The 27,759-nt window shown below is 34.9% G+C and overlaps 1 protein-coding gene across 11 annotated transcripts; it reads left to right on the forward strand.

Annotated features, from left to right (window-relative positions):
* The first annotated feature begins 1,383 nt into the window (after positions 1–1,383).
* LOC145814515 (ASI1-immunoprecipitated protein 2-like) lies at positions 1,384–16,330 on the forward strand. 11 transcript variants are annotated; one of them, XM_082911360.1, is made up of 11 exons: positions 1,384–1,988; positions 5,340–5,417; positions 7,377–8,477; positions 9,055–9,140; positions 9,255–9,751; positions 11,047–11,556; positions 11,674–12,493; positions 12,662–12,892; positions 13,009–13,133; positions 13,898–14,295; positions 14,909–16,330. In XM_082911360.1, exons 2-11 carry the CDS (start codon positions 5,370–5,372, stop codon positions 15,944–15,946), a joined length of 4,854 nt encoding a protein of 1,617 aa, XP_082767486.1. In that variant the 5' UTR covers positions 1,384–1,988; positions 5,340–5,369; the 3' UTR covers positions 15,947–16,330. The 11 variants fall into 11 exon arrangements, with proteins under 11 accessions (XP_082767486.1, XP_082767487.1, XP_082767493.1 ...); XM_082911361.1 differs by having other exon boundaries at positions 1,384–1,984; positions 5,350–5,417; XM_082911369.1 differs by having other exon boundaries at positions 1,437–1,984; positions 13,898–14,300.
* The last annotated feature ends 11,429 nt before the right edge of the window (positions 16,331–27,759 follow it).

Raw genomic sequence — 27,759 nt, forward strand, 5'->3', positions numbered from 1 at the left:
CATTTAATATTATAGTATTGTGCATGTTTTAGTTCAAGATCGTTTAAATTTTAAAATAAAATTTAAAAGTTTTTAATTAATTAATTTTGTTGTAAATTGGTTGGTCTTTTAACTTAGCTGATTAGGCTCAATAGTTTTCGGTTTGACTGATTCACTAGTTTAATAATCATGATTTTAACTGTTTTATTAAAATATATTACTTAGATTTGTTTGATTTGAAATCAACTAAGATTGACCTTATTAAAAATTGAACGACTGAGATTGCTTGATTAGAAATGAACTTTCCGTCCAAACAACCGTTAAGTTTTATTTTACAATCTCAAATGAAAAAAAAGAAGAAAAAATGAATTGTTTCACTATATAAACCTTATACTCCCATTTAATATTGTAGTGTTATATATGTTTCAGTTAAAGATAGTTTAAATTTTAAAATTAAAATAATATTTAAAAGTTTTAATTAATTAATTTTTGTATAAGTTGGTTGGTCCTTTGACCTAGTTGATAGGGTGAATCGTTTTCGGTTTGACTGATTTGCTGGTTTAACTGTGATTTTAGCGGTTTTATCAAAATATGTTGGCTAAATCTGTTTGATTCGAAATAAATTAAAAATTGACTTAGTTAAAGATTAAACGGTTAAGATTGTTTGATTTGAAATAAATTTATCTCTCAAACAATTGTTAACTTTTAAACAATTAAAAAAATCTCCACTAACTAGATTTCATTTAATTTTTATTTTATAATATCACATTGAGAAAAAAAGAAAAAATGTGAATTGTTTCACTTACATAAAGTGAAACTTATGCTTCAATTTATATAAGCAAAATGAGATTTTTAGTGAGAAACCTTAGGGGTGTTTTGGGAAGTTGGTAAAAAGTTGACTTTTGACTTTTTGCCAAACTTTTTAGCTTTTTGAAAAGTGATTTGAGAAGTTGGTAAAAAGCTGAATTTTTGCTTTTTAGTTTAATATTTACTTATGGTGTCAAATCAAATTAAAATAACCAAAATACCCTTATTCAACATAAGAAATTTATTTTTTTATTTTTTTGCCATAGGCCATAATTTGTAATTTCACACTTACGTTTTTGGCCATTCCCAAACCAATTTTGTTACGTTTTTGGCCATTTGCGTTTTTGAAAAATGATAAAAAAACGTGACTTTTTATGAAAGTTTCCAAAATGGCACTTATGATCAATATCTCATAATAATTTTTTTGATTTTCTTAATTTTAAATAATTAAAAAAATGCTGATTGATTAGTTTTTATTTAATCTTTATTTTTTAAAATATAAAAAAAATATTAAATATAATTATCATATTTTTATTAAATAATATATTATTTTATAATTTTACGTAAATAATAAGAGAACCCACCTCCTTCCTTCGCATGAATCGAACCTCCTCCTCCGATATAATTTCTGTTTTCTTTTTCATTTTCAAATATATATATATATATATATATAGAGAGAGAGAGAGAGAGAGAGAGACAGAGAGAGAGAGAGAGAGAGAGATGAAAATTTTAAAGCTATAAAAGCCCAGAGCCAGCCAACCCCACCCAGCAATAGCAAAGAACCTCCCCAACCAAAGTCTGGTCTGATTATAAAAGCAAAAGTCCCCTCCCTCCCTCCCTCTCTCCCGGGGCTGGTTACCCTAATCACCACCACCACCACCACCATAGTCTTAGATAGATAAGATTCTAAAATAAGAGCCCCTCCCTCTCTTCTCTAATAAGTTTTATTCTACAGATCCTCTTTCTCTTTGCATTTCAGACTTTACCATACTTGGTGCTCTCATCTCTTTTTATTATTATTATTATTATTATTATTATTATAACACAACAACGCAATTGACATCGACAAGTTGATGGTTCAATCTCGATCGTGTTGTTGTTGCTATCGGCGACTACGATGACATCGCCCCCCAACCGCAAGGAACGATTCCTCCTCCAGGACCTATACACTCTGACTCAGACTCTCACCCAACCGGAGGCATGTAAATTATGTTACCCTAATTCATATTTATAAAAAAGTTATGATTTTTTTTTTTTTTTTTAGAAAAATGTTTTCCTTTGTTCCTTTTGGAATTGGTTTGGTGTTTTCTTTATAATGGTTTTGATTGTGTTTCTGATTTCAAGTTGTAAATTCACTTTTTATTTTTGTTGGAAATTGTTGTTAGATTGACATCAATCTGTGGGAAAATTCTTAATCTTGGTTTGATTCTTGTGGCAAACTTGATAGTTTAATTGCTTTGTGGAAGCTAGGGTTTTTGGTTCATGAATAAATCACTGTCAGTCCATTTGGGGAATTAAGAGAGGATACTAATAATAATAATAATAATAGAAAAGACGAGAAAGCAGTCTGCTACCCTTCCTTCTTGCTTGGACAACTGAAGTTGAAAACTAGTTTGCCTAGAGGGGTTTAATAATAGGCCAAACCATAGGTATACACTATCCAATTTCAAACTTAAATTTGGCAAATAGATGATCCAATTCAATTCAATATGGCAATCTAGATTTATCAATTAACTCAAAGGCATCCCACACAGATTACAGTAAAAATAAACGGAAAAACCTTGTGCCTTTTTATAGTTTCTAAGGAGTTGCCCATCCTTCCAAACTTGGGGTTCTTCAAATCAACAGGTGGACTCAAGTGCGGGACACCTATGGTTGGTTTTCTCCTTCAGAGTCAAAACCAAGTGCGGGACACAACCTTCCCTATCCACGTGTTAGTCCATCTGCTCACCCACCCACTTTAGCCTTAACCTAGTGCCTTTCTATAATTTCGTACTCTGTTATCAGAATCTTACGATTCGTTATTTCATTCACGATTCAATTCACAGTTTTTATAAAATCAATACAAATTTATGGGTGAATCTATTTTAGAAATGAATTTCTAGTGAATCACACGATTCATGATCAATTTACGATTCGCCACACTTTTTACAATTCATACAATTCTTAAAACTATCATGTCTGATATTTTTTTGACTATTTCTTTCTCTATCTTTTTATTGAAAATAACATAATATAACTTCTAATAGCATTTAATATCAAAATAACCAATATATATATGATTTGTTATTATTTTAGTGATCGTAGAGTTTTTAATAGGATCCAATCAGATTTAGTCAGAACCAACATGTTTTTAACCTTTCTTCTCATTTTAAAAAAAAAAAAAAAATCATAATATATCTTCTAAATATGTTTAAGATTAAAGTAACTTGCACCACGAATTATCTATTGCTATTTTATTAAATTAAATATAATTTAATATTACATGAGTGAGATCAGTTATACATTTTAAAATATTTTAGATTTTAAAATAAAAAATTCTAAATAATGCTTTCCTATTATTTGGTTATTGTTACTTGAAAAAGTATCTATGCTTGTTGTCCAAATATCAATATTATTGTCAAATTATTGTTACTTTGGAAATTGAGAGATTGTTTTTGTTTATTGTCTTTATTAAGAATGGTTGATAAGAAATATCTAAAAAAAAAGAAAAGGTAAGATAACGATCTTATATAAGAACCTTTGTTATTAAACTATATGATCATTATTCAAAATAATATTTTCATTGATTTAAATCTAAATATTTCATATTCACAAGATATATTTAACATTCAAGTGTGTAAATATAATTTTCTAAGTAATTAGAAAAAGTGACCAAATCTTTATGATTCACAATTCGATTTGATTCACGATTTGGTACGAGACCATTTTGATTCACAGTTCGAATCCCGATTTGACAACTATGGTTTCGTATAGAAAAGGTGTGACATAAAATTAAGGTGACTTTCAACTTTCAAGCTATTCCCTTTTGATTCCTAGTCTACGGAAATTTATAGGACCCCTCTTGAGCGCTATTTGAGTGGGAATTGAGCCTAGCTCTTTGAACTTCTAATAAGCACTTTGTAAATTATAGGTATGTTCATCAAAATCCACCAATTGGGCTTGCCACATCACCACTATGTGGGCATCTTCCCTAGAACTATGGTGCCATGTGTTAGTCTCATGAGGTGACATGTGGTCCAATAGCATATTATAACAAGCTCCCCTTATAGGGCGACCCACTCTAACCAAGGCAAGTGCATGCATTGCCTTTTGCCCAAAGCTCAGTCAAGGTTACTGTAGGTTTGGAGCTCTTTCTGGGATCACTTGAGGACTTTTGGTTTGGGGCTAGAGTGGGGATTGTTAAGGTCGTTCTCCTCCACTGGCTTCACGTTGGCCAATCTTAGTCAAAGAGTGGTTCTGACCAGGATATGATGTCTTGAAGATCGTATTATACCTCTTTGTTGTGGTTGTGACAAAGGCTTTAACATATTTAACTTTGCAGTGTTGTAATAGATGCATACCTACCCCACTATAGTCCCATGATGTGACCCACAAGGTTTTCCATGGGGTTGGTGAGTTGTTCCTCCTATATTAGGAGGTTCCCACACAAATGTTGAATCAGTTGTCACCCAGCCATCTGCTCTGACTGGTTCATAAGGTCTCTCCATTGCCACACCCTCCCTCCTAAGTATGCCTCATCTCTCTCTTTCTCCACCTCTAGTGCTCTTCCACCATCTTAGTGCCCATCAGCTTCCCATAAGGTCCTAGGTCATGCAGGCCCAATTTGTTTTCCATTAAAAATATGTAATCACATAATACCAATGTACATGCTCAATGCAATTTACATGTTATAACTTCAGAGCAATAGTTGCACAAATTGTGTGTCCTCAAACCGCAACATCTGACACAGTAACCTACCCTGATGGTCAATATAATACATATACTATAGTATCCCCCTTTAGAATATAATCCATAAAAATCACCATTTTTTGTCTGCAGAAATTGACACTCAAAAATTATGTTTAACGGAGGGAGGAAAAAGAAGGGAAGATGTTGTTGTCCTTTCTTCTTGTTTGCAAAAGATTGAGGACACAAAAGAAGAAAAGGAAAGAAGTTTTGTTATGTGATTGAGAGGGGTAAAATGGAAACCACTTGTCTTGAAAATTAGGGGAAAACATGTGCTAACCTACCCCCCCCCCCCCCCCCCCCCCTCTCTCTCTGATTAAAAAAAGTGGCTTTTAAGGGCTTTTGGTTTCCCTCAGTTTATCTCCTTTTTTGTTCTCTTAAGATATCTGAATAAGTAATTGGATAGGAGAAAGCTAGATGGATAGAGAGAGAAATAGGATTTCCCCTTTTTGGGTTCTGTTGCACTTGGTGATGCTTGCATTGCTTTAGATGATCCGATGCTTTACGTTGCATGATTTAAATTATTTTTTTGAAGTGGATGATGTTAGCTTTCGGCTTATGTTTTCTGGGCATGGTAATTAATGTTGTTTCTATGTGCTTTTTAGATCACCCCAGTCTTGAGAGGGAGCTGTCAGATGCAAGGGCCAGTAGATGAGACAGATTGTGACATTCAGTTGAATACGGTGAGCCAATAGGATAATTAATTACGTGTAGTTTTTCTTATCCTTTCCTTTGTTGTATATGTAAAGGTTCATTGTGGGCACCTTGCTTTGCTGTAAATTATGTGCCAGTATTAGGATGGTATCAATGAATTCTATGGTAGATTTTCTAGCTTTGTAGATTATGATCTCTTCCTCTAATCTTTAGGGTGCTGATTCTGGTGGATTGTTATTCAATGGGTGTGTTACACCAATTAAGTTTGTCATGTTTTGTTTTGTGCTAATAATGTGTCTGTGTAGTTGTGTGTTCGGTAGTTTGTTCCAAATTGTTTCATCTTGATTATCCTTTTCTGAACGTAAAAACCCATGGACTGATTGTATTTTTGTTATTGGGATGCGTAACAATCTACTAGACATTTTTAATGATTGCACCTGTTTTCCAATTAGAAAGATAGTTCCAATTGTGCATCAGCATCGAATACCCCTATTGTGAGGAATCAATTTTCTATACTGTAGCCATCTGTACAGTGTTAAGATTGTTCGACTATAGTACTTGATGTTCTATCAAGTCTGTTGATTGCACCTGTTTTCTAATTAGAAAGATAGTTCCAATTGTGCATCAGCATCGAATACCTCTATTGTGAGGAATCAATTTTCTATACTGTAGCCATCTGTACAGTGTTAAGATTGTTCGACTATAGTACTTGATGTTCTATCAAGTCTGTTGATAATTGATAATTGGCTAACACTAAAAATGGAAAATCCATTTCTGAATTTCAAGGTGAAGATATATTGAACAAACGCAATGGGTTGTAGTTTTAATTACACAAAATTTTCTTTAGATTCTTAATATAAACTCCAGTAATAATTTAACAATGATTTTTTATCATTACTAAAATTTTAGTTCTATTTAGCAGCAGTAGTGGGCCTTTCTTTGTTTTCTTTTTTGGACAAGTAAAGTCTCTTAACAAATCACCAAGGAGGTTTACCCATTTACCACTATAGAGCAGAACAACAAAAAGATCTCCTATTTAATATCACCTCCCTCCAAAGTGTCTGCAAAATTCATAAATTGATTGACTCCACAATTCCCCGAAACCAGCTATACAAGAGGCAAAAATTTACTCTCTAATTGAAGAGAGAGGTTGTTCCCCCCAACAAAGGTTGTCGATTACACTTACCCCACATAAGCCACATCAAACATAGCAAGGTGCCAATAGCCAAACCCTTTTCCTCTGCTTGCCCACTCTTCCCTCCTTTCAACAAAGAAATAGGCCCAGCACACTCCTCTGAAAAACCCAAATATACCTAGGATCATCCCCCAAAGTTTCTTTGCCAAGCAATTAAAGCAGTACTGGGTCTCATATCGGATGAAGTGTATTTGAATATTTGGAATTTGGTTATAATTTTGAATTTGAGCTAGCAAGCTTTAGATAGCTATATATTTGGACATTTTGACCCTGTTTGTTTTAGGCTGATAAAGAATATAAAATGTAACACTCAATTTACACATCAGCTCAAAATACAATAAATTGTTTGTAAACTCAATCAAGATAACTAGATTAAAACACCTTTTAAACTGAAATAATGAATCCTTTTGGAATTTTTACAAAGTTAACCATTAAATTTTCCATTCAAAAAGTATCTTGACATCTAAGGAACAGGAGGAAAACATCTGAAGGCAAAAATTATGCCCTAATTTGAATCTGTGACATTCAGTTTTCCTTAGCTTTAATGAAATCTGTATATGTACTTCTTTATCTGAAGAATGCATTTAGTAGCATCTGTGACTGTATTAATTATTGTTTTTAGCTTGCTTATTTTCTTGTATTTTAAATTCTTATAATTGTTTTTCCTTTTGTGTCATTAAAATGTCACAAATCAGGGTTCGCTGGTGCTTTGGTATGAAGAATTCGTGATTGTGTAACACCTTGTTCTTTTCATTGTTTCTTGTCTTTACTGTATATTTGCTGTTGCTATTAGGTATTTTCTCATGATGAAAATGAATTGGGTAGGCACTCCAACAGTAGGAAAGTTCTCATGAGAGCAGAGTCTGGGACATGCAACGTGTGTTCTGCTCCTTGCTCATCTTGTTTACATATTAACCGAGCTCTCATGGGATTGAAGGCTCATGAATTTTCTGACGAAACTTGTCAAGGAAATGCTGGCAGTCAGTATTCTGTTAATGATGTTGTACCTGTGAAGAATACTGCATGCGACGGTGGGCAGCATACTGCCAGTGAAACAAGTAATGTACTTGGTGACGATTGTTTCTCTGAAAATGCAGAAAGTAAAGCTAGCTTGAGGACTTGTGATGTATCTGGGGCATCTGAAGATGTTGAGGCACATCTAAATTTGTCATCTGGTGGAACTGTTGCAGATGATCAGCTCCCTTTAAAACCACAATGCATTTCTGATCAGAGAGCCCACAAAAACAAGTTTGAGGATCGAAAAGGTCTAGAAAGCCATGAAGATAGCATTTCTTGTGTTAGCGGAAGTAGTGACACAAACAAATTGACCAAATACAATAATGGAACACATGGTTTTGCTTCAATTGAGTTATCTTCCCACAAGAAAGACTTTGTAGAGATTCCTTCCTCAAAAGACAGAAGGGATGGTGCTAGCTCACCGAAGCTACTTAGTACTTGCTCCCATCCTTTCAGTGGCAAATCTATTTCGTGCAAACTGAATGTGAATGACTTGGAACAGGATTTAGGTTCTCATCTTCCTGTAGAACTGCCTGAATGCTCAAAGGAACATTTGGATTCATCATTGACAAAAGAGACAGCATCTGATATGTTTTGTGGGCAGAGATCTGCTTCATATACATGTGGAGGAACAGATGATGGTAGTCTCATTGGAGGCAATTCTGTGGCTTCAGACAAAGTTTGTCTGAACTTGGAAGCAGAAAGAGACATATACACTGGTAGCAGTAAGCTGCCTAATGAAGCTGTGAATTCTTCAGAGAAAATTGAAGAAATTGAGAAGGTGAAGGAACCTTGTGGATTACCTGATGTGCAGGAAACTTCCTTGCAATCCCATTCTGTGGATGATAGTGATGATTTTGATATTTTGGAGCATGATGTAAGTATTCACTCTTTTGTTGTTTTTCTTGGTTGAATGTCTTATGTTTTCTTTATGCAATTGGTTTTCTTTAATTTTAACTTTCTATTTTGTTTTCAGTTATTTTGCCTTTGAGACCTGGATCTCCTCAAGTTTATACTGTTTTTGTTCTTGATGGAACATTTTTTATATTTGGGCATGATTACATTTATTTTCAATTAATAAAATATGTTCATTTCAATTAACTATTAAGTATACTACACTTTTACAAGTTGGGATTTCAAGCTTAGTCGTTTTAGTTGTTGATGATGACCTATCCTTTTAAAACTTCCTATGGCAAGCGTATATTTGGGTATTCAAGAGATTGCATGTTGTGTTTCCTAGAATCGGGTAACTTGTATGACTTGGGACCACCTGGCTTTGTCATTATTTTTTTGATCTATTTTGCTCTAATCATACTAGCTATTTACAATCCAAGACCATCTCCTAATGGTTCATGTTCCATGCACTTTTCAGGCACCACATCAGTGTTTTGTTTCTGTAGTTACAATTTTAGGATATAATTGCTTGCTGAATTCTTGCTATTGTATGGAAACAGGTAAAAGTTTGCGATATTTGTGGCGATGCAGGTCGGGAGGATTTACTTGCCATATGTAGTAGGTGCAGTGATGGTGCAGAGCACACGTAAGTCTATTTTAATATTTTCTGTGGCAGTCTTTTAAGCTATCTATTTTATGTAAATTTAAATTTAAATTTATGTGTTTTAGATAGTTTAACATTTTTATTGCTGTCACACAGCTATTGCATGCAGGAAATGATGGACAAAGTTCCAGCAGGTGATTGGATGTGTGAAGAATGCAAGTTCGATGATGAAATCAAAAACCTGAAGGAAGATAAAATTGTTACAGTAGATGGGAATGACAAAAATCAATCTTCTGGACTAGCAAGTGCCCTGGATACCAATCTGTGTGTGAAGTCAGATAAAAAAGATTCAGATGTTGAGGGCAATAAAACGAATAAAGATATTCTGAGTACAAAAACCTCTGGTAAAAGATGTGCAGAGAACATTGAAGTTGCTTCAGCAGCAAAAAAACAGGCCCTTGAGCCAACTGTTGGATCACCAAATACATCCAGTCCCAGCAGAGTAGCAGCACTTTCTCATGATTCATCATTCAGAAACCTCAATAAGGGGAAAGTGAAGCCAGCACATCATTTAACTTCTGGATCTTGCTCGATTAAGGATACTTCTGAAGCTGCATTCTCTTCTACTGGGCCGCGACTGCAGACAACTCGAGGTAATGTTTTTCATAACTTAAAAGTTTTTTTTTACTAACTATTTCCCCCCCCCCCCCTATATTTGGATAGGGTCCCCGATGGGTTCGAGTTACTAAAATAGGCTATTTAGAAATGGGGTAAGGCTGTGTACATTTTGCTCTCCCTAGACCTTGTTTCAGCGGGAGCCTCGTGCACTAGGTTGCCCTTTCCTATACTTGGATGGATGCTTTAGGTTGCTTACTGTCTAGGAAGCACGGATACGGATACGGATACGGATACGGATACGGATACGGGATACGGATACGATACGATACGGATACGGCGATATGACAAAATTTGAAAAATTAAGATACGGGTACGGCGGGGATACGTTCGTAAAAAATATTATTTTAACAATTTTTAGTAATGCAGTATGCATAAAAATAAAACCTAAAGCAAAAGATAACTTGATAAAGAAAAAAAATTCCTATAAAACTAAGAGTCTTCAAGGTCAATAGCTTCAACTTGTTCCCCTTCATCAGTGAATATCACAGACCTTAGCTAAAGCCAAAAAACCATTCTTAAATAAAAATTTCAGCAAATATACTTTTTTAAGTCATCAATGATAACCTAGGAAGCACGGATACGGATATGGTGATATGGGGATGTGGATATGGTGATATGTCAAAATTTGAAAAAGTATGATACAGGTACAGCGGGGATACATTCGTAAAAAAAAGAAAATTATAATTTTAATAATGTAATATGCATGAAAATAAAACTTAAAGTAAATTAATAAATAAAAAGAGGGATTCCTATTAACCTAAAAGTGCTCAAACATTCATAAAACATCCAAAACTAAAAGCAAAAGCAAAAGCAAATGCAAATTAAACATCATCCTTACATGCCAACACCAAAAAAAGAATGAGAGCAGAGAGAAGAAACGTGAGAGAGTGAGAAAGCGAGAGAGAAGTGAGAGAGACAACAAGGATACATCAATTTGACAAATTCTATTACTTTAACTCTCACTATATTCCTCTTATCAAAGAACTAAACAAAATATTATAAGTAATATGTAACTTCGAGTATCCGATACTTCAAAATTAAGTATCCGATACTTCAAAATTAATAAAAAATTAATTAAGAAGTATCCGATACTTTTAAGAAGTATCCGATACGTATCCGCGAGTATCCGAGGAGTATCGGTATCCGATAAGTATCCGATACGGATACGTCACCCTTTTTGAAGTATCCGTGCTTCATAGCTTACTGTGATATCTATTTTATGCTCAATCGATGGTTTTCTCTTAAGCAATAATCCATATTTCTTTTACAGGTTCTTTATTAAAGTCTAATTCATTCCATTCTGCAAATGCAAAACCAAAAGTTGAACTTGTAGATGAAGTTTTTTCTCAAAAGAAGAAATCAGCTAGAGAACCTGTTTCCCTTGATATGAAGGAAGGTGCTGTCAGATTGATAGGCAAATCAATGTCGTTTAAATCTGTGAACCCAGGCCGTCTAAATCTTTCAGAATCAAAAGTTAAGATGTTATCCCCTAAATTTTCTCATGGCCAGGATCTAAAAGGATTAAAACAAGCAAAAGAGTGGAATTTACTTGAAAGGAAGAATTCATTTAAATCAGAACGCCCATTAGTGAGTTCAACCATGTGCAACACTAATGTCTCTATGTTGCAAGGTGATCAAAAACTAGCATCTTATGGTGGAAGTTGCTTGCTAAGCAACAACCGTGAACTGAAGGGTGTGCAATCTGTCTGTAAATTAAGTACGTTATCAAAATCAACCAGTCATGTAGCTCGTAGAGGTTCAGAAATGCCAGTTTCTTTAGGTATTATATTATCTATATTTGTGGGACTGCACTTGTTATATATTTTTGTCTCTAGAGCTCTTTTAACTTATATGTTGTTTGCATAGTTAAGTTTCTGCTGCTGTCCATCTGGATCAGGTGAAATTAAGCAGCAGTCACACTTGCCCCGTGTAGTTGAAGCTTCATTGATCAATGGGATTTGCAGTTCTGCAGAACAAAAGGCAAACCAGACCAGCCTTATGGATAATCCCTTATCAAGTACTTCTACAGCAGAGAGACCATCTTGTAATGTTAACGAAGATCTTCCAGATCTATTACCTCGGCCCCGGGAATCAACAAATCTTGGCGAGAGAATTAGGGAGAGTTCTGTTAATCGCTCAAGGCCAAGTATTACAACTGGTGGAAAAAGTGTTCCCTGTCAAAAATGTAAAGAAATTGGGCATTCTGCCCAATTCTGCACTGTTGACAGTCCTCAGTCACTTGCTGTTGATGCGTCAGCTGCAAGTTCAAGAGAGGTGATGAATAAAGGTAATAAATTGAAAGCTGCAATCGAGGCTGCTATGCTTAAAAAGCCTGGAATATATAGAAAGAATAAGATGCCTGACCAATCTGATGGGTTGTCCATGTCAAGCGCGAACTTAGGTTGTCAAATAGGTTCTCAAGGTCAATTTTCAACTTCAATTAACACAAGTAACATGTTTTCTGCCAATGAGGTACATGATGGGCAAGCAGTGCTGCGGATTTCTACTGCCGACTCTTGTAGACAGACAACTGTGAACAACATGAATCAATTATCTGCTCTTCCTTCTGGAGTTGCTATTTTGAAAACTGGAGCCATTAGTCCTGTTGTCCCTTCTAATGGAAAGCCTTTTAGAAGAGACTTGCCTAGTCATGCTTTGGCATCAGTGTCTGTTCTTTTGAAGATGTCAGCCGTTCCAGAGCATGAATATATTTGGCAGTAATTCCTCTTTTTTTTTCTTCGTTTTTTTGACTTGATTTCTTTTCTTAATTGAAAAACTGAAAGCATTGCTTTTTTTCCTTGGATTTATTTTTCGTTGGACATGTATGTGAAAGTATTCTGCTTCTTGAAAATGGCTTTTCTTGGGCTTATGTTGTTTGTACACAGAGGGGGTTTTGAGGTCCACAAAAGAGGGAAACTGCCAGAGTTACATGATGGAATTCAAGCACATTTATCAACCTGTGCATCACCAAAAGTATTTGACGTGTTGAACAAGTTTCCTTCAAAAATTCTTTTGAATGAAGTACCTCGCTTTAGTATGTGGCCAGTACAGTTTCAGGAGACTGGTGTTAAAGAAGATAACATCGCACTCTATTTTTTTGCTAAGGATCTTGAGAGGTAACATTTGTTCTCTCTTTTGGTCAATTAAAATTGTGCTCTCTAATTTGTATTTTTTTCTCCTTTTTATTTTAATTTATTGTAATCTATCTCTCTATGTTGCTTGTGTGGCACAGCTATGAGAAAAGCTACAAGAGTTTGCTGGAGACAATGATGAAAAATGATCTTGCTCTTAAGGGAAACTTTGAGGGTGTTGAACTCTTGATATTCCCATCCAACCATCTTCCTGAGAAATCCCAGCGTAAGATATTAATCTTCTCATATATGCACTAACTTTAGACATGTTTTAGAAATGGATTTAAGGCCATAGTGGCTCATTCCTAGGGCATGTCAAGGTGAGTCTCCTGGAAGACTACCAGTGAGGGTTGTTCTTTTAAGAATTGCAGTTTAAAGTGTAACAGGCCAACAGCTAATAAGAAACATCTTCATGCATTGAGGGCTTGCCATTTCTTTAGGTGTGCCTTGCACACACAACTAAGAAATGGACTGCTAAAACCATACCTCAGCACTCTGGGGCTAGCTACCTGAATCCATTTGCTCCGACGTCCTTTCTAAGACAGTAATCTTATTTTAGCCACTACTTACTGCGTGTTAGATACTTGATGACTAGAAATCTTCTATTTATTTATGAGTTTTCTTTTCTGGTGACTGTGTAGCTTCGAAGTTACTAAAAGCTGATGGCAGCAAAATTGCCGTCATATTTACAATGGTATTGGAAGGTTGACTAAACAAACACTCATTGAAAAGTTTTCTTCATGATGGCTTGTTTGAAAATTTGTTGGCCTTTCTTATGCTTCTGAATTTTATGTATGGAAATAATTTCAAAAAATCATTTTACTTGTGCGTCTTGTTCTGCAGTTGCAACTTGCCCCAAGGAAAAATGGGAAGGCTTTGCCCCTATGTTTCTTTTAAAGCCATGCTTTTAACTGTACGATTTTGATGATATATGGGGTATTTCACTTAAAATTCTGGAACGTTCTAAGTTTTGTTATCCACCATTGACAGGTTGGAATATGTTGTTCTTCCTTTGGGGTGTGTTCAGAGGAAAGAAAGTAAATTACTTGCAAAATGTGTCTGGTTCTCCAAAGAAGTATTTTATTCACAGAGATATGCCCACTGCCATCGTGTCTCCTCCTGAGAACACAGGTTTACTTGGGCCTATAGATGGGAATTTACCTATGTTTTCCAAAGCTTGCAATGTGGCTCTATCATCCAAGTGTCCTGCCTTGATGGAATCACCCTGTTTATCTTCTGACACAATAAATGGGAATTGTGATACCGAAGCATCTTCTCTTGATCCAAAGGGTCAATGCCTTCAAGAAAATGTGGGGTGGCAAGACTGTAGGATAAAAACAACCAGTTCACTGTTATTCCAAGAAACAAGATGCACTAGTACTCCACTGGTAATGTAATTTTCCTCTCATATGGCTTGTCATTACCAAACATTTCCTCTCTCTATTGCTCGCTCTGGATGTTTCTACTATCTATTGCTTGATTCCATTTTAGAACAATGTACAGTGTGACATACTTGTTTGTGACTACTTAACAGCCCTATGGTTTTTCCTCTCAATTACTCCATATTCTTTGTTGTGCTATTTACAATGCATTACATTTGAGTATAGAGTTGAGTTCTAGCCATGTTTGACGGGGCTTATATTGAGTTTGCTGATGTGAAATAATTGAATTTAGTCATGTAAAGCATGTGAAACAAATTGAGAAATTCATGTAGAGCGGTCTCGGTCTTGCATGATTATGCATTGGTTTATTAGGGTCTTAGTTTTAACACTTCATGTGAGACTGAGTATGGGCTCAATGTTATTTTTGTAGGTAAGTTGTTACATATTCTTGTGTTAGCAGAAGTCTGAATTATAGTCCTTTCCCATTTTGGTGACATTCTTGTCGCATTTAAATCTTAAAATATTGACTATTTTTCAATCATGATTTCAATGAATGGGGAGGCATTATATTTTCTGGTTTTCAAAAATAATATTTAATGTTCATATATTCTCCCTGTAGGAAACAATTGTTGACCCCGAATGCAAACTGGATGTAAAACTTCAACCATCTGTTCAAACTGCTAGAAACACAAGTGATTCCAAGAAAAGCAAGAAGATGCCAATGTATCCGGATAATTCCCTTGACATACAACAGATTTCGACTCCTTCTTTTGAGATAGCAGCTAGAGTGGACAGTAGTGAAGATCAGGTGATGTTTGAGAGTACTTTGAAGGAAGAAGAGGGATCTTTGGACACAAAAGCTGTACTGGGGAGAGACATGGTGATGAGAGATCAAACCATGAAGGGGCTCAACAATCGGCAGTTCAATTGTGGGAAACATCTGCATGAAGATCCTACGTGGACAGTCTCACAAGCTTCTGCTGGCATCAGTCAAAAGTCTTGGAGTGATGCAAATAATGTGTTGCTTGATGGACAACGTGCAAGTAAAAAACAGAAAACTGGTTTATCTGGATTATTGGATGTGCCTAATAGTTCTAGGAATACAAGTCCTTCAAGAGGGAGTTCTGTGTCTGGGACATATGATAGGGGTACCAGTTCTTTAATGAAGGAGATAGGTGAAAAAGCTTGCAATGAAAAAGAAATCCTTAAGAACAAAGGAATTTCCGAAAGGTACTTCTTTCCTGTAGATGAACTTCCTGTAAAAGACTTGAGGTCAGGTGAAAACTCGGTCCCCTGGAAAGTGTTATCATCAGAAGATGATGTTCGGCTTCCTGATGTGACTCCAAGTCTCGAGCTTGCTTTAGGTGCAGAAATGAAACCGTCGAAACCGGGGATCCTGCCTTTTTTAATGAGGAAAGTGGACCTGAACGCTAGCCAGGACCAGCCTTGTGAGAATGCAGCAACCAAGGAAGAGGAGGGGGAGGAGGAGGATGTCTCTGCTTGTCTATCACTATCTCTTTCGTTTCCCTTCCCAGATAATGAGCAAACTGCAAAACCTGTGTTGAAAGTGGAGCAGCAGCAGCAGCAGCTGCTGCCTGATAGGCGATATGTCAACAGTTCTCTGCTCTTCTTTGACAGCTTCCCAGACAGTAAGTAAGACATGAATAAGGTTGTGATGCCATTACCAACGCTGTATATGATAGAGAGATTCCCATGGCTGTGGGTGGTTGTAATGATGATCTTCCATGGGTTTTAGTTGGAGAGATTCCAAGACTCCATGTGTTTATATAGAGGCCAGGCCATACAGGATTTGTAATTTTTCCATCTTTTGTTCATCATCTTCTTGCCTTTGGTTTTTGTGCTCCATACTAGTAGTGATAATAGTAGTAGTTACAGCTGTTTGTACATATATAATATACAAGAGAATCAAAATCTGGAACAATTGCAGATGCCATGAGGGATTTCCAGACCAATGTGGTGGTCATTAGGATTTCACATTCACCTTCCCTTTTTTAAAAAAAGAATCCTTTTTATGTTTTTATTTTTGTTCTTACTATTACTTTTTCATTTGGAGCGTTTGGTGACTAGTAGTATGTGTAGGATAATAAAAGGGGATTTCTCTTTTATAATTTGACATTGTGGAAGCCAAGCCGCATTGCATTTGCATTTTGTAGCCATTGAAGATGGGGGGAGGACTTTTTCCTTGATCGGTGAGGAGGCTGTGTTATCCTGGCTATATATATATATAAAAAAATTAGTGGTTAGCAAACGCAATGTGTATGTAATTTAAATAAATAATTAAAAAATTCACTACACCTTGTGTACTATTCAAGTGGTAAAGAGTGTGTTAATCGATGTAAGGTCTTATTTCAAATTCCCTTTACTTTTCAATCTTTTGTTTTTGTTGTTGTTTTTTGTTTTTTTTTAATTGAGAAATGAGAAACTTCGTATAAGGAGAAGCAAACATTTTAAGACACCAATTGAAGTCTTTGCATACAATAGTATAGAAGTATATATATATGTAGATAGCATAGATATATATAGGGCATAATAATATAATAGCAGCTAAAGAAGTGGGCATCATCGTAGTGAAGCCATTTTTTAGTGGGATCTGCTTTGGGTCAGGCACCAACACGAGCATCAAAAAAGAAAAGAACATAGCAAGTCTAAAATTTGGTTAACAAGTTGTTTTACTTTTTAAGGCTTGTAATTTTACTTTTAATAGGATTTTTTTTAAGTATATCTTGCCTATGGTATGTAAGGTATTTATATTTTTTTATGTTATTTTTATATTTTTTTGGATATTGAGTTATACCTAAATATTTGAAAACTAACACATTGGTGGCCTGCTTTAGCAGGTTGCCAATAGGTAAATGAATAAAAGAATATATTATACGACTAAAAGTATAATTTTGTCAGAAAATGTGTAAATAATTTCACAAAATGTGTAAATTTTCACAGAATGCGTAAATTTTAACAAAAGGCCTAAGTAATTTCAGAAAAAGGCGTAAGGGATTTTTGAAAATTTACACCGTTTGTGAAAACTTACTGTTTTTGTGAAAACTTACACCTTTTGTGAGAACTTACACTTTTTTGTGAAAGTTCTTACACTTTTCTGACAACTTTCAACTTTTGTAAAATTGCTAACTAAAGGCTTAACTTTTGACAACTTACACATAATACTTATATCTTTTGTAAAACAAGTTATACCTTTTGTCAAAGTTACACCATATGTGGAACATTTTATTTCATAAAATTTTGATAACTTACACATAATACTTACATTTTTTGTAAAACAAGTTATACATTTTCTGAAAGTTACACCATATGTGAATGACAACTTACACCTAACACTTATATCTTTTGTAAAAAAAGTTATACATTTTCTGAAAGTTACACCATATGTGAAAAATTTTATTTCAAAAAATTTTGACAACTTACACATAATACTTATGGCTTTTGTAAAACAAGTTATATTTTTCTAAAAGTTACACCATATATGAATGACAACTTACACATAATACTTACATCTTTTTAAAAACAAATTATACATTTTCTGAAAGTTACACCATATGTGAATGGCAACTTACACATAATACTTATATCTTTTGTAAAACAAGTTATACCTTTTCTAAAAGTTACACCATAAGTGAATGACAACTTACACATAATACTTACATCTTTTTTAAAACAAGTTATACATTTTCTAAAAGTTACACCATATGTGAATGACAACTTACACATAATACTTATATCTTTTGTAAAACAAGTTATACCTTTTCTGAAAGTTACACCATATAAATTTTAGCAAAAGATATAAATTTTACGATTTTTTTTTTTTCACAAAAGATATAAGTGACTTCAGAAAAAAGTTTAAGTTGGGCTTTCACAAAAGGTTTATGTTTCAAGAAAAGGTATAAATCTTATAACAAAAATTCTTTCACAAAATGAGTAACTTTTCCGCCACGGTGTAATTATTTTCACGAAAAGGTGTAAGTTTAGAAAATGTGTAGATTTGATGATTTTTTTTTTTTCACAAAATATATAAGTGACTTGAGAAAAATGTTTAAGTTTGGCTTTCACAAAAGGTGTATGTTTCAAGAAAAGGTATAAATCTTATGACAAAAATTCTTTCACAAAATGAGTAACTTTTCGGCACGGTGTAAACATTTTCACGAAAATGTGTAAGTTTTAGCAAAATGTGTAAATTTGATATTTTTTTTTTTCACAAAATATATAAGTGACTTGAGAAAAATGTTTAAGTTTGGCTTGCACAAAAGGTGTATGTTTCAAGAAAAGGTATAAATCTTATGACAAAAATTCTTTCACAAAAGGAGTAACTTTAACGCAGCGGTGTAAGTGTTTTCACAAAAAGGTGTAAGTTTTAGCGAAATGTATAAATTTGATGATTTTTTTTTCCACAAAATATATAAGTGACTTCAGAAAATTGTTTAAGTTTGGCTTTCACAAAAAGTGTAAGTTTCAAGAAAATGTATAAATCTTATGATAAAAATTCTTTCACAAAAGGAGTAACTTTGCCGCAACGGTGTAAGTGTTTTCACAAAAAGGTGTAAATTTTAGCAAAATGTGTAAATTTGATGAATTTTTTTTTTCACAAAATATATAAATGACTTCAAAAAAATGTTTAAGTTTGGCTTTCACAAAAGGTGTAAATTTAAATAAAAAGTATAAATTTTATGGAAAAAGTAATTTCACAAAAGGAGTAACATTTCCAACTATTCATAACCACAAAAGGAGTAACACTTCAAAGTGTTTATAAACAAATTGGGACAACCACTGAACAAATCAAAGGGTTCGTGACCCCCGCTGACCACCCGAGCGTCGGTGGCCTCCGGTGCTCACTGCCGTCGCCACCTCCACGGCCACCGCCGCCTCTACGGCCACGGCCACTTCCACGGCCACCGCCGCCGCAAATCAAAGGTTTTTTTCTCTCTGGCTATCGATCTTGGTCTCTCTCTGTCGATGTCAGCCGTCGATGTCGGTCTCTCTCGGTCTGTCTCCAACGATTTTGGTCTGTCTATGTCCATGTGGTCTCTTCTCTGTCGATCTCTATCGATTCGGTCCCTCTCTGTCGATCTCGGTCTGGCTGTCTCTGTCGATTCGGTCCCTCTCTGTCAATCTCGGTCTGGCTGTCTCTGTCGATCACTGTCCATCTAGGTCTCTGTCTGTTAATCTCAGTCTATCTCTCTCTGTCTGTCCGTTGCTCTATATTTAAAACGGTTCTCTTTTACATTGACATTCTTCGTTGGATTTGGACTTGGAGTCGCTATTCCAAGCCCTTCCAAACTCGTCTTCTCTGAAACGGACTTCTACTGAGAGAAAGACCAAGCCCTCCGAAACGCCATTCTCTGTTACATTGTCATTATTTGAAGAAGACAAATATAGTTTGATTGGATTTAGGAACTTACAGGTTTTGCGAAGTTACTTACATCTCCCATGAAAACACTTACACTATTTGTGGAAGGTTAAACATTTGTGAAATAATTTATTTTTTAAAATTTACACCTTTTCATTGAAATACTTAAACCTCCTGTGAGAAGTATCTTTTGTGAAAAAAAAATTGATGAAATTTACACATTTTGCCTAAACTTACAGTTTTTCGTGAAAAAACTTACACCGTTACTGAAAAGTTATCCTTTTGTGAAAGAATTTTTGTAATAAGATTTATACCTTTTATGAAACTTACACCTTTTCTGAAAGCCAAACTTAAACCTTTTTCTGAAGTAACTTATATCTTTTGTGGGAAAAAAAATTCGTAAAATTTATATCTTTTGCTAAAATTTACACCTTTTTGTGAAAGTGCTTATATCTTTTCTGAAAAGTTACCCATTTTGTGAAATGATTTTGAAATTATTGTAAGTTCAAAAGGCGTAAGTATTATGTGTAAGTTGTAATAAAATTTACATCTTTTGTAAAATAAGTTATACCTTTTCTGGAAGTTACACCATAGGCGAATGACAACTTACACATGATACTGATATCTTTTGTAAAACAAGTTATACCTTTTTTCTGAAAGTTACACCACATGTGAAAATTTTTATTTCATAAAATTTTGTCACTTACACATAATACTTACATCTTTTGTAAAACAAATTATATTTTTCTGAAAGTTACACCATACGTGAATGACAACTTACACATAATACTTACATCTTTTGTAAAATAAGTTATAACTTTGCTGAAAGTTACACCATATGTGAAAATTTTTATTTCATAAAATTTTTACAACTTACACATAATACTTACGCCTTTTGAATTTTTTGACAACTTACACATAATACTTACGCCTTTTGAACTTACAATAATTTCAAAATTATTTCACAAAATGAGTAATTTTTCAGAAAAGATATAAGCACTTTTACGAAAAGTTGTAAATTTTAGCAAAAGATATAAATTATATGAATGCTTTTTTTTTTCACAAAAGATGTAAGTGACTTCAGAAAAAGGTTTAAGTTGGGCTTTCAGAAAAGGTGTAAGTTTCATAAAAGGTATAAATCTTCTTCCAAAAATTCTTTAACAAAAGGAGTAACTTTTCAGTAACGGTGTAAGTTTTTTCACGAAAAGCTATAAGTTGAGGCAAAATGTGTAAATTTCATCAATTTTTTTTTCCACAAAAGACATAAGTGACTTCAGAAAAATGTTTAAGTTGGGCTTTCAGAAAAGGTGTAAGTTTCAAAAAGGTATAAATCTTATAACAAAAATTCTTTCACAAAAGGAGTAACTTTTCAGCAACGGTGTAAGTTTTTTTATGACAAAGTGTAAGTTTAGGCAAAATCTGTAAATTCGATGAATTTTTTTGTTCACAAAAGATATAACTGACTTCAGAAAAAGGCTTAAGTTTGTCTTTCACAAAAGGTGTATGTTCGAAAAAAAAGTATAAATCTGACGAGATAAATAGTTTCACAAAATGAGTAACTTTTTAGAAAAGATATAAGCACTTCCACGAAATGGTGTAAATTTTAGCAAACGATATAAATTTGATGAATTTTTTTTTTCACAAAAGATGTAAGTGACTTTTGAAAAAGGTTTAAGTTGGGCTTTCAAAAAATGTGTAAATTTCAACAAAAAGTATAAATTGTATAGAAAAAATTATTTCACCAAAGGAGTAACATTTCAAAGTGTTCATAACCACAAAAGGATTAACATTTCAAAGTGTTCATAACCAGAAAAAGAGTAACATTTCAAAGTGTTCATAAACACAAAAGGAGTAACACTTCAAAGTGTGCATAAACAAATTGGGACAACCATTGAACAAATCAAAGGGTTCGTGACCCCCGCTGACCACCCAAGCGTCGGTGGCCTCCGGTGCTCACTGCCGTCTGATATCGCCACTTCCACGGCCACCGCCGCCTTAAATCAAAGGTTTTTTTTTGTCTCTGGCTATCGATCTTGGCCTCTCTCTATCGATGTCGGCCTATTCTCCGTTGATGTCGGTCTTTCTCTGTCTATCTCGGTCTGTCTCCAGCAATCTTGGTCTGTCTGTGTCCATGTGGGTCTTTTCTCTGTCGATCTCTGTCGATTTCGGTCCCTCTCTGTCGATCTCGGTCTGGCTGTCTCTGTCGATCACTGTCCATTTAGGTCTCTGTGTCTGTTGATCTCAGCCTATCTCTCTCTCTCTCTCTCTCTCTCTCTCTGTCCGTTGCTCTATATTACAAACGGTTCTCTTTTACATTGACATACTTGGTTGGATTTGGACTTGGAGCGCTATTCCAAGCCCTCCCAAACTCTTCTTCTCTGAAACGGACTTCTTATGTGAAAAAATTTATACGTAAGGAAAATATGTTTTCATATAGGTTAAAACCTTTTGTTAGAAGCTTAATTTTTTCTGAAAGTTTACACATTTTGGTGGAAATAATTAAACCTTTTATGAGAAGTTACTCTGTTTGTGAAACATTTTTAGGAACAAAATATACACCTTTCATTAGAACTTACACCTTTTGTGAAATAAGTTACATCTTTTCGGAACATGTTTACACCTCTTATGGAAATCTGAATTATATTTTCCATAAAATTTACACCTTTAATGGGAAGTTACACCATTTGTGACATAACTTCCATCTTTTGTGAAAACCACATACATGTTTTTGAAAATATACACCTTTCATGGAAGGAATATTTGTATAAAATTTATCCATTTTGTTAAAAACATTAACCTTTTCTGAATGATTACACTTTTTTGTGGGAATACTCATACCGTTTCCGAATGGTTACTGCTTTTGTGAATAACCTTTTCCATATAATTTACACTTTTTATGTGATATTACACCTTTTCTGCCAGCAAAACTTACACCTTTTTAAAAACTTTACTCATTATTTTAAAAACTTACACCTCTTCTAAAAAGGTACTCCTTTTGTGAAACAAAATGTTTAAAAAAATTTACACCTTGTAAATAGGAGTTACATCTTTGGTGAAGTCAATTAGACCTTTTTTGAAAATTTACACGTTTTATGGAAAATATGCTTTTGATAAAGTTTGTTAAAAGAAATTATTTGACAAAAGGTATAACATTTTCAAATATGGTGTATGTTTTTCCAATAAAGGTGTAAATGACCTTACAAAAGATGTAAGTTTTGTTTTTCACTAAAGGTGTAACTTCAGATAATAAGTGTAAATTTTATGAAAGAGGTTTTTCCACAAAATGTGTAATTTTTCAAAAAAGTTGTAAATATTTCCGAGAAAAGGTGTAAATTTTTTGAAAAGGTGTAAAATTAGGAATTGGTGCAAACTTTGTGAGTTTTTACAAAATGTATAAGTTCCCAAAGAAGACCAATCATCGAAGCTGAATGTTTCGTTTTTATAAAAGATATAACTTCCCAAACAAGACCAAAAACTGAATGTTTCGTTTTTACAAAAGATATAAGTTCCCAAAGAAGACCAATCAAGCTGAATGTTTCGTTTTTACAAAAAGATATAAGTTCCAAGGTGTAACTTTTATGAAGAAAATTAATTTATAAATGATGTTACTTTTCATAAAAACGTGTAAGTTGTCAGATAAAGTATAAAATTTTCAAAGATGCCAAAGTGTTCAGAAGAGGTGTAAGTTCCCTCGGCCCGTCCGTCTCTCTTCCATCTCAGACCTCTCTCTTTGTTTGTCTTTCTCTCTCCTCGTCTCTCCGTTGTTCCACTTCCCTGTAGTTGTAGGGTTTTACAGAGAAAAATATTTGAGGGCAAAAATCATATTGAAAGAACAAAGCTTAAGTTCTTGGGAAGGCTAGCCAGGGAAGTAGATGCATAAATTCTTTTTTGAAGTTGATTTTTGTCGGTGGAGCACAACCGCAAGGGTTAATCGAGCACCACCGTCGGTTTGTCTGCGCCGATTGGTATTTCCTTTATTTCGTGCTGGTACATTCTCTGTCTCCTTGTTTGTCTTTTTTCATTCGCATATACCTTCACACCCAACCCGAAATCGACCCAATAGGAACAGTTGTGTACTCCATTTCCGTATTTTGTGCTATTCGAATAGGAACTTTTCCCTCTGCCAACCGAAATCGACCCAATAGGAACTGTTCTGTACTCAATTTTTGTATTTTCTCCCTTTCAAATAGGAATCTTCCCTCTGCTACCAGTGCTGCAAGTTGAACATAGGTATCATAGTAGTTAGCAACAAGCATAAAAGGTGTTCTGCATTTACATGGCGAACTTGTTAGGTTAGGTTATATATAACGAAAGAGACTTTAAAATTTTTTTTTGTAATGTTGGCACGGGAAAAACAAATTTTTTTTAAGAGTAGCCAAGCAAACAAAAATAAGAAATTCGATAAACAAACAATGACTAATCTTGATCCCACAACGGCTAGCACACTCGGTTGAATTCTGCTTTCAATTTTGTAGTACTCGGTGCTTTTATATTGCCGGAACTTATGTTTAGAAACAATCTGTGTTACACAGAGTCTTCAAAATAGATTAAATACCCGTGTCGGACACTTGAGAGTCGGACGAGGGTATGAGATATGTGTCGGATACTTGAAAAATGGACACTTCTTATATAATTGTATATAACACAATTATTATATGTGCAAATTATTGTCAAATTACTATAAATGTCATTTTCACACTGTAAGTTACATATAGTACCATTTTATGTCACATATTAGATTAAAAATATGATATTTTTTCCCCAGACTGCGTACCATTGAATGTAGGGTTAAGATTTAATGAGTCAGACTTGTACATACATACCCGCACTCGACACCCGTACCCGAGTCCGTGCAACACAGGAAACAACTGTTTGTTTCGGTACTGAAGTTCATGCATAGTTGACGGTATTCAACTTAAAACATAGGAAAGCCAATTGAAAGAGCTGAAACGAGGATGACGATTTCCAAATTTTGTAGCGAGCTATTCGTTCCCCACACCCAATTCTGAATCCAGAGTTGAAGCCTTCATTTTCATGGCTAGCCTTTCCAACAACTTAAGCGGGTGGACACGATGGTTGAAAACCAATACCTTTTCCCCACCCGATTCGGACAAGCCTAACAGATTAAGGAAGAAGTTTGCCTTCAGTCCTTCTCTAATATCCAATTTTTCTAAGATGTGATCCATCCGGGCATCGTTAATGCCTTCTGTTTCTGTGGTTGATGTGTCTGTAGGTGAACTCTTTAGGAGGGATCTCAACTGTGCGTGCACATAGAGTGTGCTCCCATTCCAGGTGATGTTCAACTTCTTAACTAAGTTGTTCAGTTCTTCAACTTCACGAACTGTCGTAGGGTTGACGTGAAGAAATTCAAAAAAGTCAACAAGCCCACGCAATTCACGAAGAAAATCTCATGCGTAGAAATGGACAGCCTTGCCTGTCATTGCACGCAACTCTTGAATGGCGGTAACCTTTCTCTTGAAGTTATCATCTTGCTGTTGAATAGTAGTTACATTTCAAGAGGAAGGTAGCTGCTATTCATGAGTTGCGGGCTGTCTGGACTTTATTAAGCGAGTTCATGAAATGCGTACTTTCATTTGTAGGAGTATGACCTTCATCCAGAATGAGAATGGATGGGTACGTTAGTAATCTTTGTTGGCAGGCAGCGACAGTCTTGCTTGTTTCATTGTCACATACAATTGAAGAAACTTGCTTGTATGCCCGGAAAAGTATTCTTCTCTGATCTGCCCACTATCTGAGCACTTGAAGGTAATGGAGCATGGGCCAGGATGCAGCCACCTCGATTCTCTGCAACCAAGTTGCTCAGTAGGAAATTGAAGCCCTCAACTTGATGGGGTTTCATCTGGTTTTTGTGCCTGGGATGAGCACCAATTTGACTGACAGCTGAATCGTGTCCAGATTGTTTAACCCCGTCATGAAATAGTTCAGTTGCTTCTTTGTTCTTTGTAGTCGGGCCTTCATAAAAGTATGTGGGTGTACTCTTTCAGCACTTAATGAAAAACAAAATGTAGTCATTCATCTTCAATTTCGAAAAATTATGCATTTATCGCTTGTACACATAATTATTTCAATTGTAAGCTGTGTGAACTAAATGCAAAATTTTGATGTGTGTCCTTTCTTTTGTCCGTTTCAAAATCTGTATAAGTGTTGGGAAATTGTGCGTGTTGTTGTTTGTGTTTATGCAAAATTTTCCAGTTAACAGCCACATTTGCAGCCGTTTGTTTGTGTTCTTGTAAATATTGATTGGAATACTTTGCAGGAATTGTCATCATTGCATCTGATGGATATTGGTCACCCCGTACCAACAATGTTAGTTTTCTCCTTCAAGACTTGCTACCAGTTGGTTCCGTACATATGTTTGTAAACAAACGAAGTCCATCACCAAGGAATACGCTGATTTTTTTTCGGGATCAATTCTTACAGCAGTCCATGTACTTTTGTGTTTATGTTATTTGTTTTGCACAAATTTTGAATGGCCTCACTTTGCATCATCAATTGTAAACTTTTGTTTCAATTTCGTCCATTTGATTACAACTCTTAACTGTTTTGTATCAGACAATATGCATATACGTGGCAACTGTACTTTTTGTAGTAGTTAACTTATAACTTTACTGAACTTACATAATCTCAATCAATTGACATTACAATATTTGTTTTAAAAATCACAAACGGCATTAGCAATTTCACCAAAAATGTCCAGGAAATTTAAAATGGACTGTCAGAATTGAGGGAGTTTAAAGTGCATCAATCCAAATTAGACAACGAACAAAATGTGTACACCACCCTTGTAATTTTCCCTTCAATCTAATTTGTATGATTTGCTCTTTCATGAAGGGGAAGGAAAAGATTGAAGACAATTGCCGAACAACATATCCAAATGTCTGACACTATTGCTGGCTCTTGTCGAAAGCGGCCAATTGCACCGTTCATTTGTTACAGGTACTAGTTGTTCATGTTGACAATCTGGAATTACATTTTTCGTACTGAAATTATGCGCCTTGTCGAAGTTCAGTTTGTGATGTTTGAAATTGGTTTCGTTCCGCATGTCTGAAAATGTTTAAATTGGTATCGATTCAGTCCCGGATGTACGAAAGGTGTCTTATGCCGATTTCAGGGCCAGCTTGACATAAAAACTTGCATATATATATATATATATATATATATATATGTATTCATATTTAAGATTTAGTGATGATAAGCTTCACCATGCTTGCATGCAGCCAGCAACAATTCAAGGAAATGCAAGAGCCAGACAACACTCGACGAAAAATGGTGAGTGTCGAAATCTGTATTCTCTATAATACACTATGATGGAAACACATCGCTGGATTGCTATCCACACGTTGTATTGAATGGTCGTAGTGGACTTGTGATTGTTTCACGTTTGTAGGATTGTAGCATGTAATAATGTCACATTTCTATTGTTTTTGTAAATTTCAATTCGTTGTAAAAGTCCAGCTACGTTTTGTCGCTGACTTTTTCCTGCAACTGTTATTTGTATTTGCAATCTTATTTAATTACCAACAATGCACGCGGATTGCGTTTGGCATAAAGTTGTAGTTACAGTTATTTTGGACTCATACTTCTTACTTGTCTTGTACGTCTGTCACTTTCTTGGTTAAAGAGTAGAAATGAGATTGGGGAAATGTGGAAGGCACAACCCTCTGATGAGAAAAAGAGGTTTGCGGAAGTGGCTAAGGCGAGCGCCGAGGAACACACCAAAGTAGTACCATGTGCACCCAAGTCTGAAAAGGTCATTACGTACTTCATGTTTTCGTAAATGTATTTGGCTAGGTCCTGCTTTGCTGACATTGTTGGTTGTTTTTTTGTATTAATTTAAGGGTAAAAAATGTGCAGGGTAAAAGGCAACTCCGCATATCATTGAAGTCAATTGTTGAACTAGTTAACCAGTTCAACGAAGCACAAAAGCAGGTAGTCATAGACATTGGGTTTGCTGGCCTCCTGGGGATGAAGTGTACACGTATAGATCACAACTTCTGTGCATGGTTGGTATAGAACTTCGATCCTGACAGTAGTTCATTGCATGTTCATGGTTGTCAAGTCAGGCTCACCTG

The sequence above is a fragment of the Camellia sinensis genome, unplaced genomic scaffold, assembly GCF_055761805.1.
Source record: "Camellia sinensis isolate YWXY unplaced genomic scaffold, ASM5576180v1 Unanchor11, whole genome shotgun sequence".
Classification (NCBI taxonomy): domain Eukaryota; kingdom Viridiplantae; phylum Streptophyta; class Magnoliopsida; order Ericales; family Theaceae; genus Camellia; species Camellia sinensis.

Bases quoted from the DNA above. Each gene is read 5' to 3' on its own strand.
- LOC145814515 (XM_082911359.1), top strand. From the start codon at position 1,904: ATGACATCGCCCCCCAACCGCAAGGAACGATTCCTCCTCCAGGACCTA. The intron at 9,141-9,254 runs GTAAGTCTATTT...GCTGTCACACAG, and splicing joins AGTGATGGTGCAGAGCACAC to CTATTGCATGCAGGAAATGA. The intron at 11,557-11,673 runs GTATTATATTAT...CATCTGGATCAG, and splicing joins AGAAATGCCAGTTTCTTTAG to GTGAAATTAAGCAGCAGTCA.